The sequence below is a fragment of the Bombina bombina genome, chromosome 5 (genome assembly GCF_027579735.1).
Source record: "Bombina bombina isolate aBomBom1 chromosome 5, aBomBom1.pri, whole genome shotgun sequence".
NCBI lineage: Eukaryota > Metazoa > Chordata > Amphibia > Anura > Bombinatoridae > Bombina > Bombina bombina.
In genome coordinates this window covers 301,261,387-301,274,956 of record NC_069503.1, presented here as the reverse complement: position 1 = coordinate 301,274,956, position 13,570 = coordinate 301,261,387, and the positions used below count along the sequence as shown (strand labels likewise).

The following is a 13,570-nucleotide window of genomic DNA, read 5'->3' as shown; positions in this document are numbered from 1 at the left end:
CACACGTGTGAAGGAAACTGACTGCTATTATTTCACAGTCAAAAAAGTGTTGTTTTTTTAAATGTACACTACTGTTACACCAGATATGAGTGGTGGCACTGGGCAAGTGGGCACAGTATACGCTGTGAGCCTGACACACACCGTGGCAGGCAGGCAACTGCAATTAGATTACACAGGAAAAAAAGAAAAAAAGCAGACTGATGTTATAGCCCTAAAAAGGGCTTTTTGGGGTGCTGTCCTTACAGCAGAGATCAGATGAGTCCTTCAGGACTGTAGTGGACACTGAATACACTAGCCTAGTTATTGATTTCCCTATTAAATCAGCAGCAGCTACACTGTCCCCCCTCTCTCTAAGAATGCAGCTTCCAAATGAATCTAAAATGGATGCTGTCCAGGAGGTAGGAGGGTTTGGGAGGGAGGGTCTGCTGCTGATTGGCTGGAATGTGTCTGCTGACTGTGAGGTACAGGGTCAAAGTATTACTCAATGATGATGAATAGGGGGCGGATCGAACATCGCATATGTTCGCCCGCCGCGGCGAACAAGAACAAGCTATGTTCACCGGGAACTATTCGCCGGCGAACTATTCGCGACATCACTAATGCCCATTTAAGTGCCTAATAATATTGGGCTCAATAGGTGAATTATCATAGGGCCTAGCTCTTTTGGAAGCCCTGCTGTCTTCTTCCCACTTCTATGTGCCGGTCCTTATTGCTACCAAGCCTATCCTGTTATGTGACACCTACTTGAGAGCCCTCCATACTCCTGGGCCGCTTCTGATTACATGGCCCCTATCTGCTCTCTGACCCCATATGTGCAAGGGAGCTGAACATACCTGCTAATAATGGGGCAATAGCAGCAGGCCCTGAAAATAATTTGGCTCTGGAAGGTGTCCAAGATGGTGGCCTCCATGCCCTGCACCCCTCTGATTGGATGCTGCGCCTTCTGCTGACATTGGTACACACCCATTCCCATGCGACTTACTCTGCCAAATGGCATCCCGTGTTGGATCGCATGACTGAGGCACGCATTGGTGACATTACCAAAGACGTACACAGAGCAGGAAGGGGTTTGGTAGGAAGGGACTCTCCTGGCCAGCTCATGTAACTCTGCTATATTGGGGCCTACCGGAGAGCAATCTCAAAGGCTGCTGCCTACTGTGGGTGCAATACTTTTTCTGGGGGGCACCTGACTTGGACCGGGAGGGGGCCGATTGCTGCTGCTATTATTATTTTCACTATGGGCAGAACTACTAGCATATGGCTGCAGAGAATGATGATTTGGGACTACTGGATTGCCTGCAATTACCATGAGCAATTTTGGCCAGACCCTTAGTGAACCCCATCCAGGGGTGACTTTCTGACTCTGCGAGCGCATATGGGTGCAAAATCTGCAGGAATACCTATGCTGGGGTGATACTCCCTGAAGAGCTGCCACCCCTAATGATTTCTTCTGCATCCTCTTGTATTTTTTAAGCTTCCTCTGTGTGTTAATGCCTCTAGTTTTCCAGATGGTTTTGTCATTGGTTAGAAACCTCTTGGGAATCTTCCTGCTTTTTGAAGACGCTGCTGAATCAAAAATGGAGTTGCTTCAACAACAACAAAATAGTTAGTAACGTCTGCTTTAAGTTTTACCTATTCTTTATGTCCTCCACCCAGCACCTTGCTCCAAAAATACACACAGGTGAAACAATGGACACTCCCTTTTTCTCTCCAGAGAATCCCTTGTCTCACCCCACCCCCTTTTTAAACCTGTCCATCCCCAGTAGCCCTTCACTTAGTGCGCTCCCTTCATATCCATTCTTTATGCTTCTATTTTGCTCACTGCACACAGCCAGGAAACACCTGTCTCTGCTTTGCAAGTATGGGAAAATTACTGAAAATAACGCTGGTTGGAATTGTTGTTGCATTTATAGCTGAAAGAATAGTGAGATTAAGGTAAATACTTTTATCTTTTTACTTTGTTTTATTTCCCCAAAAAAAGAGTTGCTTTGTAATCATCAGCATACTCCTTGCTTACTTTTGCAGACTATGATTCAGAAAATGACAATATATTTTACTACATTTCTATAACTTAAAATATCTTTATTAAATTGGGGTATTTTGTGTGTAAATCAAAATGAATGTTTTATTCTGTGCAATTATAACATTAAAATATCTATGTAAATTGGGGTATTTTGTGTGTAAATTAAAATGTTTTATTATTTGCACTTTATAGTACATGTGAATTCTCCCTGCTAAACAGCCCTTTTGAACCCAAGCTTAGTCACACTATGAGATAACCCTGAGGTTCAGTCTTCTGACATGAGTGCTCTAATTATTACTGATAGCAAAGTTCACTGTGACAAATAGGACACTTGTAAGCCGTTTTTACAAACTTTTTTCTTCTCACAGTGCGTTAAATGTATTATTGTACCTTATGTAATGAGCATAAATCTTGTGTTTTATGGCACTTTATTTTATATCATAGTATGTAAATGTTTTACACATCCAATCTATATATCAGAATGGAACATTTGCTGGCATAAAATAAAACGTCATTCCCCAATATGGATACCTTTGTACTTAATTTGTTATATGCAGTATATTATATGACCCCTCATTGAGTTTATGGTTATTTAGTATCTCATTACATCTCAGTGTTTATAGAGAGAAGCAAGTTCATGGGATCATGGCTATAATCTGTGTGCAGTGCCAGATTCGCTTTATGCAACTGCCTACTACATGTCTGGGAATTCATGTTATAAAAATCTGCGATCAACTTCTGTCTTACATTTAAAGCAACATGGATGTGAAACTTTAAAAATTCTTGGTTAGATTTACCAGTCTCTTTAATTGAGATACCTGTGTTCACAGGTGTTAAAGCTTTAATTTCATTTTCCTTAATAACAGGAATGTTCTGCGTAACTGGTATTTCCTGTGAAAGTTATTTGTTTTATTGTTTATTTAGAGCAATGGTAAAATGTTAGCGACATTGAACGTTTTACTTGTAGGTAGGAGTTTGTATTGGAGGCTTTAATACCTTTAGTATCTTATACTTTTAAATAAGCTGAAAATGTCAGCCTTAACAGTTTAAGGGACATGCAACTCCAAAATTATAATTTTATGTTTCAGAAAATTGCATGCTCTATCGTAACAGGATAGTAAAACTGAATATTTTCTTCCATGATTTAGATAGAACATGCAATTTTAAACAACTTTCCAATGTACTTACATTATCAAATTTGCTTTGTTCTCTTGGTATCATTGTTTAAGGAGCACCCTTGTTCCACTTGTGCTAGCAGAACACATTAGCTGGACCAATGAGAAGAGGCATATATGTGCAGCCACCAATCAGCAGCTGTCCATGCAGGTATTCTTTTTTAAAAAAAAGAATACCAAGAGAACAAAGCAAATTAGATAATAAAAGTAAATTGGAAAATTGTATAAAATTGGATATTCTGTCTGAATCATGAAATAAATATTTTGGGTTTTATGTCCCTTTAATCATGAAAGTTTAATTTAGATTTAACTGTCCTTTAAAGGTAACACGCTGCACAGACATGGTTAATGCAGATACTGTATAGTTTTAAGATTTAAAAAAAAAAAATTGAAAAAATGTGTTCATTTGATTTCCCCCCACTGCACTGAAATAAAAGCCAAACACAAACTTTGTTCTATGCCTGCGGAGGTATGTCCCAGTCAACCAGTTAACGGGACTGCTATATAGAGCATGGGATTTTAAACAATGTTCCAGTTTACTTTTTCTATCTAATTTGAATCATTCTCTCTGTATCCTTTTCTGAAAAGCATTTCTAGGTGGGCTTAGGAAAGCAATGCACTACTGCGAGCTAGCTGCTAATTGGTGGCTGCACATATATGCCTCATTTGCTCACCCAGTATGTTTAGCTAGCTTCCAGTAATGCATTTGTTTTCTATCAAAATTGTAAGCTCTATCTGAATTGTGAAAGCAAATTTTTGGCTTTTATGTCCCTTTTTAAGTTGTGGGAATTTTTGTTATTAACCTGTGAGCCACTGATACCTGAGTAACGGCCAGATTACGAGTTTTGCGTTATGAGTAACTCGCTACTAACTTGCAGGTTTTTTCCACCGCTCACCTTTAATAGCGCTGCTATTACAGGTTTGCAAAAAAAACTGCGTTTGCAGGCGATATGGCAGCGTTGAGCTCCATACGATTTCCCCATAGACATCAATGGGGAGAGCCGGCTAGCCTAACACCTGCAATGAGGGAGCGTAAAGCTCCGTAACGCAGCCCCATTGATGTCTATGGGGAAAGAAAATGTATGTTTACACCTAACACCCTCACATAAACCCCGAGTCTAAACACCCCTAATCTGCCACCCCGACATTGCAGACGCCTACATTACACTTATTAACCCCTAATCTGCCACCCCCAATGTCGCCGCCACCTACATAAATGTATTAACCCCATAATCTGACGCTCCCAACGTCGCTGTCGCCACTATACTAAAGTTATTAACCCCTAAACCTCTGGCCTTCCACATCACTAACACTAAATAAATATATTAACCCCTAACCCTAACACCCCTAACTTTAATATAATTAAAATAAATCTAAATAAAAATTACTATTATTACCTAAATAATACCTATTTTAGACTAAATACTTACCTGTAAAAATAAACCCTAAACTAGCTACAATATAACTAATAGTTACATTGTATCTAGCTTAGGTTTTATTTTTATTTCACAGCTAAGTTTGTATTTATTTTAACTAGGTAGACTAGTTAGTTATTAAAGGGACAGTCTAGTATAAATTAAACTTTCATTATTCAGATACGACTTTTAATTTTAATCAACTTTCCAATTTACTTTAATCAACAAATTTGCTTTTTTCTCTTGGTATTCTTAGTTTAAACTAAACATAGGTAGGCTCATATGCTAATTTCTAAGACTTTGAGGGCTGCCTCTTATCACGGGCTTTTTAAATCTCTTTTCAACACAAACAGACAGAAAGTACACGTGGGCCATATAGATAACACTGTGTTCAGGCACAGAAAGTTATTTAAGATCTAGCACAAAACAATGCTAAAGTTAAGACAATAGATAATAAAAAGTCACAGTCATGTGATCAGGGGGCTGGAAGAAGGTTCCTAGATACAAGGTAATCACAGAGGTAAAAAGTACATTAATATAATTGTGTTGGTTATGCAAAACTGGGGAATGGGTAATAAAGGGATTATCTATCTTTTAAAACAATAACAATGCTATGGTAGACTGTCCCTTTAACTATTTACTAGCTACCTAGTTAAAATACAGGGAGTGCAGAATTATTAGGCAAGTTGTATTTTTGAGGATTAATTTTATTATTGAACAACAACCATGTTCTCAATGAACCCAAAACACTCATTAACATCAAAGCTGAATAGTTTTGGAAGTAGTTTTTAGTTTGTTTTTAGTTATAGCTATTTTAGGGGGATATCTGTGTGTGCAGGTGACTATTACTGTGCATAATTATTAGGCAACTTAACAAAAAACAAATATATACCCATTTCAATTGTTTATTTTTACCAGTGAAACCAATATAACATCTCAACATTCACAAATATACATTTCTGACATTCAAAAACAAAACAAAAACAAATCAGTGACCAATATAGCCACCTTTCTTTGCAAGGACACTCAAAAGCCTGCCATCCATGGATTCTGTCAATGTTTTGATCTGTTCACCATCAACATTGCGTGCAGCAGCAACCACAGCCTCCCAGGGGTTCAGATCAGGTGAACAAGGAGGCCATGTCATTAGATTTTCTTCTTTTACACCCTTTCTTGCCAGCCACGCTGTGGAGTACTTGGACGCGTGTGATGGAGCATTGTCCTGCATGAAAATCATGTTTTTCTTGAAGGATGCAGACTTCTTCCTGTACCACTGCTTGAAGAAGGTGTCTTCCAGAAACTGGCAGTAGGACTGGGAGTTGAGCTTGACTACATCCTCAACCCGAAAAGGCCCCACAAGCTCATCTTTGATGATACCAGCCCAAACCAGTACTCCACCTCCACCTTGCTGGCGTCTGAGTCGGACTGGAGCTCTCTGCCCTTTACCAATCCAGCCACGGGCCCATCCATCTGGCCCATCAAGACTCACTCTCATTTTCATCAGTCCATAGAACCTTAGAAAAATCAGTCTTGAGATATTTCTTGGCCCAGTCTTGACGTTTCAGCTTGTGTGTCTTGTTCAGTGGTGGTCGTCTTTCAGCCTTTCTTACCTTGGCCATGTCTCTGAGTATTGCACACCTTGTGCTTTTGGGCACTCCAGTGATGTTGCAGCTCTGAAATATGGCCAAACTGGTGGCATCTTGGCAGCTGCACGCTTGACTTTTCTCAGTTCATGGGCAGTTATTTTGCGCCTTGGTTTTTCCACACACTTCTTGCGATCCTGTTGACTATTTTGAATGAAACGCTTGATTGTTCGATGATCATGCTTCAGAAGCTTTGCAATTTTAAGAGTGCTGCATCCCTCTGCAAGATATCTCACTATTTTTGACTTTTCTGAGCCTGTCAAGTCCTTCTTTTGACCCATTTTGCCAAAGGAAAGGAAGTTGCCTAATAATTATGCACACCTGATATAGGGTGTTGATGTCATTAGACCACACCCCTTCTCATTACAGAGATGCACATCACTTAATATGCTTAATTGGTAGTAGGCTTTCGAGCCTATACAGCTTGGAGTAAGACAACATGCATAAAGAGGATGATGTGGTCAAAATACTCATTTGCCTAATAATTCTGCACTCCCTGTAAATACAAAGTCACCTGTAAAATAAAACCTAACCTGAGTTACACTAATGCCTAACATTACACTAAAATTAAATAAATTAAATTAAAAAAAATACATTTTATCTAAATTACAAAACATAATAAACACTAAATTACACAAAATTAAAAAAAGAATTTATAAAAAATAAAAACAAATTACTCCTAATCTAATAGCCCTATCAAAATAAAAGCCCCCCAAAATAATAAAACCCCTAGCCTACACTAAGCTGCCAATAGCCCTTAAAAGGGCCTTTTGCGGGGCTTTGCCCCAAAGAAATTGGCTCTTTTACCTGTAAAAAAAAAATAATTCAAACAACCCCCAAACAGTAAAACACACAACCAACCCCCCAAATAAAAACCTACCTAAAAACCCTAAGCTCCCCATTGCCCTGAAAAGGGCATTTGGATGGGCATTGCCCTTAAAAATTTATTTAGCTCTTTTACGGTGCCCAAAGTCCTTAATCTAAAAATAAAACCCACCCAATAAACCCTTAAAAAAAAACTAACACTAACCCCCGAAGATCCACTTACAGTTTTTGAAGACCAGACATCCATCCTCATCCAGCCGGGGTTAGTCTTCATCCAAGCGGCAAGAAGTCCTCAACAAAGCTGGGAGAAGTCTTCATCCAAGCGGCAAGAAGTCCTCAACAAAGCTGGGAGAAGTCTTCATCCAAGCGGCAAGAAGTCCTCAACAAAGCTGGGAGAAGTCTTCATCCAAGCGGCAAGAAGTCGTCCTCCAGGCGAGCAGAAGTCTTTATCCAGACGGCATCTTCTATGTTCATTCTTCTGACGCGGAGCAGCTCCATCTTCAAGACATCCGGCGCGGAGCATCCTCTTCATACGGTCCCAGCCATACACTGAAGGTTCCCTTTAAGGGACATCATCCAAGATGGCGTCCATTGAATTCGAATTGGCTGATAGAATTCTATCAGCCAATCAGAATTAAAGGGTAAAAAATCCTATTGGCTGATCCAATCAGCCAATAGGATTGAGCTTTAATCCTATTGGCTGTTTCAATCAGCCAATGGGATGCAAGCTCAATCCTATTGGCTGATTGTATCAGCCAATAGGATTAAAGCTCAATCCTATTGGCTGATTGCATCAGCCAATAGGATTTTTTTACCCTTTAATTCCGATTGGCTGATAGAATTCTATCAGCCAATTCGAATTCAATGGACGCCATCTTGGATGATGTCCCTTAAAGGGAACCTTCAGTGTACAGCTCGGACCGTATGAAGAGGATGCTCCACCCCGGATGTTTTGAAGATGGAGCCGTTCCCTGTCGGAAGGATGAAGATAGAAGATGCCATCTGGATTAAGACTTCTGCCCACCTGGAGGACGACTTCTTGCCGCTTGGATGAAGACTTCTCCTGGCTTCGTTGAGGACTTCTTGCCGCTTGGATGATGACTTCTCCCGGCTGGATGAGGATAGATGTCCGGTCTTCAAAAACTGTAAGTGGATCTTCGGGGGTTAGTTTTGTTTTTTAAGGGTTTATTGGGTGGGATTTATTTTTAGATTAGGGACTTTGAGCACCGTAAAAGAGCTAAGTGCCCTTTTTAAGGCAATGCCCATCCAAATGCCCTTTTCAGGACAATGGGGAGCTTAGGTTTTTAAGGTAGGTTTTTATTTGGGGGGTTGGTTGTGTGGGTGGTGGGTTTTACTGTTGGGGGGTTGTTTGTATTTTTTTTTTCAGGTAAAAGAGCTGATTTCTTTGGGGCAATGCCCCGCAAAAGGGCCAGTGGCAGTTTAGCGTGGGCTAGGGTTTTTTATTTTAGGGGAGGGCTTTTTTATTTTAATAGGGCTATTAGATTAGGTGTAATTAGTTTAAATATTTGATATTTCTTTTTTATTTTGTGTAATTCAGTGTTTATTTTTTGTAATTTAGATAAATGTATTTTTTTAATTTTAGTGTAATGTTAGGTTTAACTGTAAGACAGGCTAGGTTTTATTTTACAGGTAAATTTGTATTTATTTTTAATAGGTAGTTAGTAAATAGTTCCTAGTTAAAATAAATACAAACTTACCTGTGAAATAAAAATAAAACCTAAGATAGCTACAATGTAACTATTAGTTACATTGTAGCTAAGGTTTTATTTTACAGGTATTTATTTATTTTTAAATAGGAATAATTTAGGTATTAATTGTAATTTTTATTTGGAATTATTTTAATGTTAAAGTTAGTGGGTGTTAGGGTTAGGGTTACGTTAGGGTTAGGGTTAGACTTAGGTTTAGGGGTTAATAACTTTAGTATAGTGGCGGCGACATTGGGGGCAGCAGATTAGGGTTAATAACAGTAATGTAGGTTGCAGCGATGTTGGGGACAGCAGATTAGGGGTTAATAAGTGTATGTAGGTGGCGACGACATTGGGGGCAGCAGATTTCAAGGTACGCGATTAAAGAAGGCGTCCCTTGAATTCCTATTGGCTGATTTGATTTTTTCCAATTCAAATCAGCCAATAGGATGAAAGCTACTCAAATCCTATTGGCTGTTTAAATTAGCCAATAGCATGAGAGCAAGTGAAATTCTATTGGCTGATTTTGAATAGCCAATAAAATTTCACTTGCTCTCATTTAAATCTAATTTAAACAGCCAATAGGATTTGAGTAGCTTTCATCCTATTGGCTGATTTGAATTGGAAGAATCAAATCAGCCAATAGGAATTCAAGGGACACCATCTTTAATCGCGTACCTTGAATTTTAATATTCAGTGTACGGCGGAGATCACTCCATGGCTCTGCGGTCGCCGGTCTTCAGTTCCAGGGTCGCCGGTCTTCCGCTCCGTGCAGGATGTTCCTGGAAGAAGAAGAGGTTGCGCTTGGAAGAAGACTTCATTGCCTGGAACAGGACCTTCTCCACCGGACTTTAGGAACTGTGAGTACCAACCTGGGGGTTAGATTTAGGATTTTTTTGATGGTTTTTTGGGGGGATTTGTTTTATTTAGATTAGGGTTGGGCAGAAAAAGAGCTAAATGCCCTTTTAAGGGCAATGCCCAAACAAATGCCATTTTCAGGGCAATGGGTAGTTTAGGTTTTTTAGTGTTAGGTTATTTTATTTGGGGGGGGTTGATGGGTGGGGGAGTTTTACTGTTAGGGGGGCTTTGTGTATTTTATTGAAAAGGAGCTGATTATCTTGGGATAATGCCCTGCATAAAGCCCTTAATATATTAGTTTAGGTAATTTGGGTTTATTTAATGGGGTGTTAGGTTAGGGGGTGTTAGGTTAGTGTACTGTAATTAGTTATTTGCGTTGTGGGCTTTGGCAGTTTAAAGGGATAATAAGTTAAATAGGTTTATTGCGATGTAGGGGTTTTGCGGTTTAGGGGTTAATAGGGTAAATAGGTTTATTGTGATGTGGGGGTTTTGCGGTTTAGGGGTTAATAGGGTAATTAGGTGTATTGCGATGTGGGTGGTTGACTGTTAAGTGGTTATTAATTTTAGTTTTAATTGCGATTTTTTTTTTTGGGGGAAGGCAGAAATATAGGTTAAGAAATGTTAGGTTTATTTTTGGGAGGCGGCTCAGCCAATAGGATGAAAGCTACTCAAATCCTATTGGCTGTTTAAATTAGCCAATAGCATGAGAGCAAGTGAAATTCTATTGGCTGATTTGAATAGCCAATAAAATTTCACTTGTTCTCATCCTATTGGCTAATTTAAACAGCCAATAGGATTTGAGTAGCTTTCATCCTATTGGCTGTTTTGAATTGGAAAAATCAAATCAGCCAATAGGAATTCAAGGGACGCCTTCTTTAATCGCGTACCTTGAATTCACTATTCAGTGTACGGCAGAGATCGTATGAAGAGGATCTTCCACGCTCCATAGCTCCACGGTCGCCGGTCTTCAGTTCCAGAGTCGCCGGTCTTCAGCTTCGCGGTCTTCATCTCCCCTCCGGTCAGGATTTCCTGGAAGAAGAGGTTGCGCTTGGAAGAAGAATTCCCCGACTGGAACAGGACCTTCTCCGCCGGACTTCAGGAACCGTGAGTACCAACCTGGGGGTTAGACTTAGGATGTTTTAAGTTTTTTTTTTTTTGGGGGGGGGGGTTATTTTATTTAGATTAGGGATGGGCTTTTCGAAAAAGAGCTGTTAATCTTAATGTCCTTTTAAGGGCAGAAAAAGAGCTAAATGCCATTTTAAGGGCAATACCCAAACAAATGCCCTTTTCAGGGCAAAGGGTAGTTTAGGTTTTTTAGTGTTAGGTTCTTTTATTTTGGGGGGTGGGGGGGTTTAATGTTAGATGGGACTTTGAGTATTTTTTGTTTAAAAGAGCTGTTATACTTAGGGCATTGCCCTGCAAAAAGTAATTTTAAGGGCCACTGGTAGTTTATTATTAGAGTAGGGGGTGTTTTTATTTTGGGGGCTCTTTTATTTTCATAGGGATTAGGTTTAATTTTATTAAATTTGGTCATTTGATTTTTGTTTATTTTCTGTAATGTTAGCTTTTTTTTAATTTTTTGTAAACTTTTAATTTTTTGTAACTTTAGAATGTATTAGTTTAAAAAATAATTAGACTGCCCTCTGGGCAGGCTTATCAACTAGTGCTGCTATAAAACATTTCTAATAGTTTTAGACTTTTTGCTATAGAAAGAAATTGATACTTGTGCTTTACTGAGTTATTCTGTGTGTCATTTTCAGACACCTTTGATTGCTCCTTGCCCCAGGCACTGGTTTATCAACCTTTTTAGGAATTCAAATATAGTTTCCATGAATACATTACCTTCTATGTACAACAAAAATGAATAAGCATGAATGGAATATAAAAACATATTTATGACTCAAAGTAAAGCTTTAAAAAAGCGCAGACTGTTATTTTATTTTTCCTCTGCAAAAGATCACACATCTAACATAATTATTACCAGCTTCTTTATTATAGCTGTTTTATCTCAAACAAACTTAAGAAGTGATATTTTGCCCTCCTTTTGCCATCTGTGAAGCTTGTTGCTTTTTCCTGCTATTGTCACTGTGCTTTAAACATCTAAACCGCCACATACCCAGAGTAGATTTAAATTTAAAAAAGTTCTTGCTATTGGCTGATTCAAATCATCCAGTAGGGATTGACTGATTTTAAATCTGGAGCCTTGATGAAGATGGGCCCTGCCGTTGAAAAAGCTGCGGAGTGGAGGCGGTAGAAGAGGCCGCAGAAGCTCGCCTAATGCCGCAGTGAAGATGGGCCTAATGCTGGATCAAGAGGACCCGGAGTTCCCATCAACACTTTTGAGGTTAGGTAGGGTATTTTTGGGGTGTTTTTTTTATTTTTAAGAAAAGGCTTTCTTATTTGTAATTTTATTTCTTAGGTTAGGTTTTTAAATGTATATTTTGTTATTTCTGGGGTGGGGGGTTACTTTAATGTAGGTAGAGGGTTTTGTAATCTTATTTTTTGTATGCAAAAGAGCTTTGATCATTTTAGGGCAATGCCCTACAAAAGGCCCTATTGTAATTTATTTTAGAATTGGGGTTTATTTATTTTATTTATGGGGCATGTAGTTTATTGATAGGTATAATTAGTTTTTATTCTGGATAATGTTTTGTTTTTTTAACAGCTTTTTTAAAAAATTTTATAGCAGCTTTTTTTTTTTTTAATTGTAATTTAGGGGGGGTTAGATTAGAGGGGGCATTAGGTGTTTAGGCTTTAATCTCATAACCACACCCATACCTGCATGTGGGTTTATTTGGTCATTTATGATGTTACTGTTTATTAGGCCTTAATCAACTAACCACCCCCATATCTGTATGGGGGTTGATTAGGTTAGGGCAACTTAGGGGTTAATAGTGCATTTATCTACAATTTTAATTTTAAAATATTATGCATTGCTATTGATGATGCCTATTCTTTTAAAGGGACATAAAACAAGTTGGGATAGAGACAAAATATAATAATAATTATGTACTTTAATTACTTTACTTGTAAATTTATACTGCAGTGCCTCACCATTAACCCTTTCTTTTTAGTTTCTGAATTGTAAAGCTCTAACTCCCCCCACACAATTTCTTCTATGGCTGTTTCTATATCTATTGTGTTTTTGGTACAGTGCAAAAGTGAATAGGGAATATATGCTGGAGCATGCCTAGAAGCTGTTAACTCAGTTGAAATACAATGCCTGTGTCTAAACACTGATACAAGGGGTGGAGTTGGCTTCTACAGGCAGCTTAGCTATGTAATTCATTTTGCTTATTTTTGAAAATTATTTTAAAATACTTGCCAACAATTTTTAAAAACATTTTTTTACTTAATAAGCCCTTTTAGGATATGCACAGATCTCAACCTGTTTTATGTCCCTTATAACTATTGTACATAAATTAATATGTATTTTTTTTTTGTGTTTTTTATTTTAAATATAAATACATATTTTAAAATGTATATTCATGTTACAAAAGGCATTAGTGTTACAATAGTTTTATTGCTTAACAGGCATGCAGTTACGAGATATTATAATACAACTGTCTTTTTATAACAAATCTATTTTCAAAATATATTTTTATTTACAATAATAAATGCATCAAGCAAGAAAATCTACATTTTAATTTATGTATCCAATGCTTAAACTAATATTCATTATAGATGGCAATGCATTTTATTTCAAAGATTTGTAGATATAATGTAGTCAGGCTTTGCATTGATATTTAATATTTAAAAAGTTATGCATGTATATTGCATAAAGGTTTGCGTATTGCACATACATTAAAATGTATTTATGTTAGCTTGTTGTGTTTATTAGTGATAACATAGATATATATGTTAATATATATTTATGTTATAGTAGTCAGTATCATTAAATAATATATTTAAATAACAGGCATGC

General features: G+C 37.9%; 1 protein-coding gene across 1 annotated transcript in view; it reads left to right on the top strand.

Annotated features, from left to right (window-relative positions):
• Positions 1-1,753: 1,753 nt before the first annotated feature.
• Positions 1,754-13,570, top strand: part of LOC128660296 (serum paraoxonase/arylesterase 2) — a 221,747-nt gene continuing 209,930 nt past the window's right edge. The window contains exon 1 of the mRNA XM_053714070.1: positions 1,754-1,935. Coding sequence (XP_053570045.1) covers positions 1,862-1,935 — 74 coding nt within the window. The 5' untranslated portion in view covers positions 1,754-1,861. The remainder of the gene's footprint in view (positions 1,936-13,570) is intronic.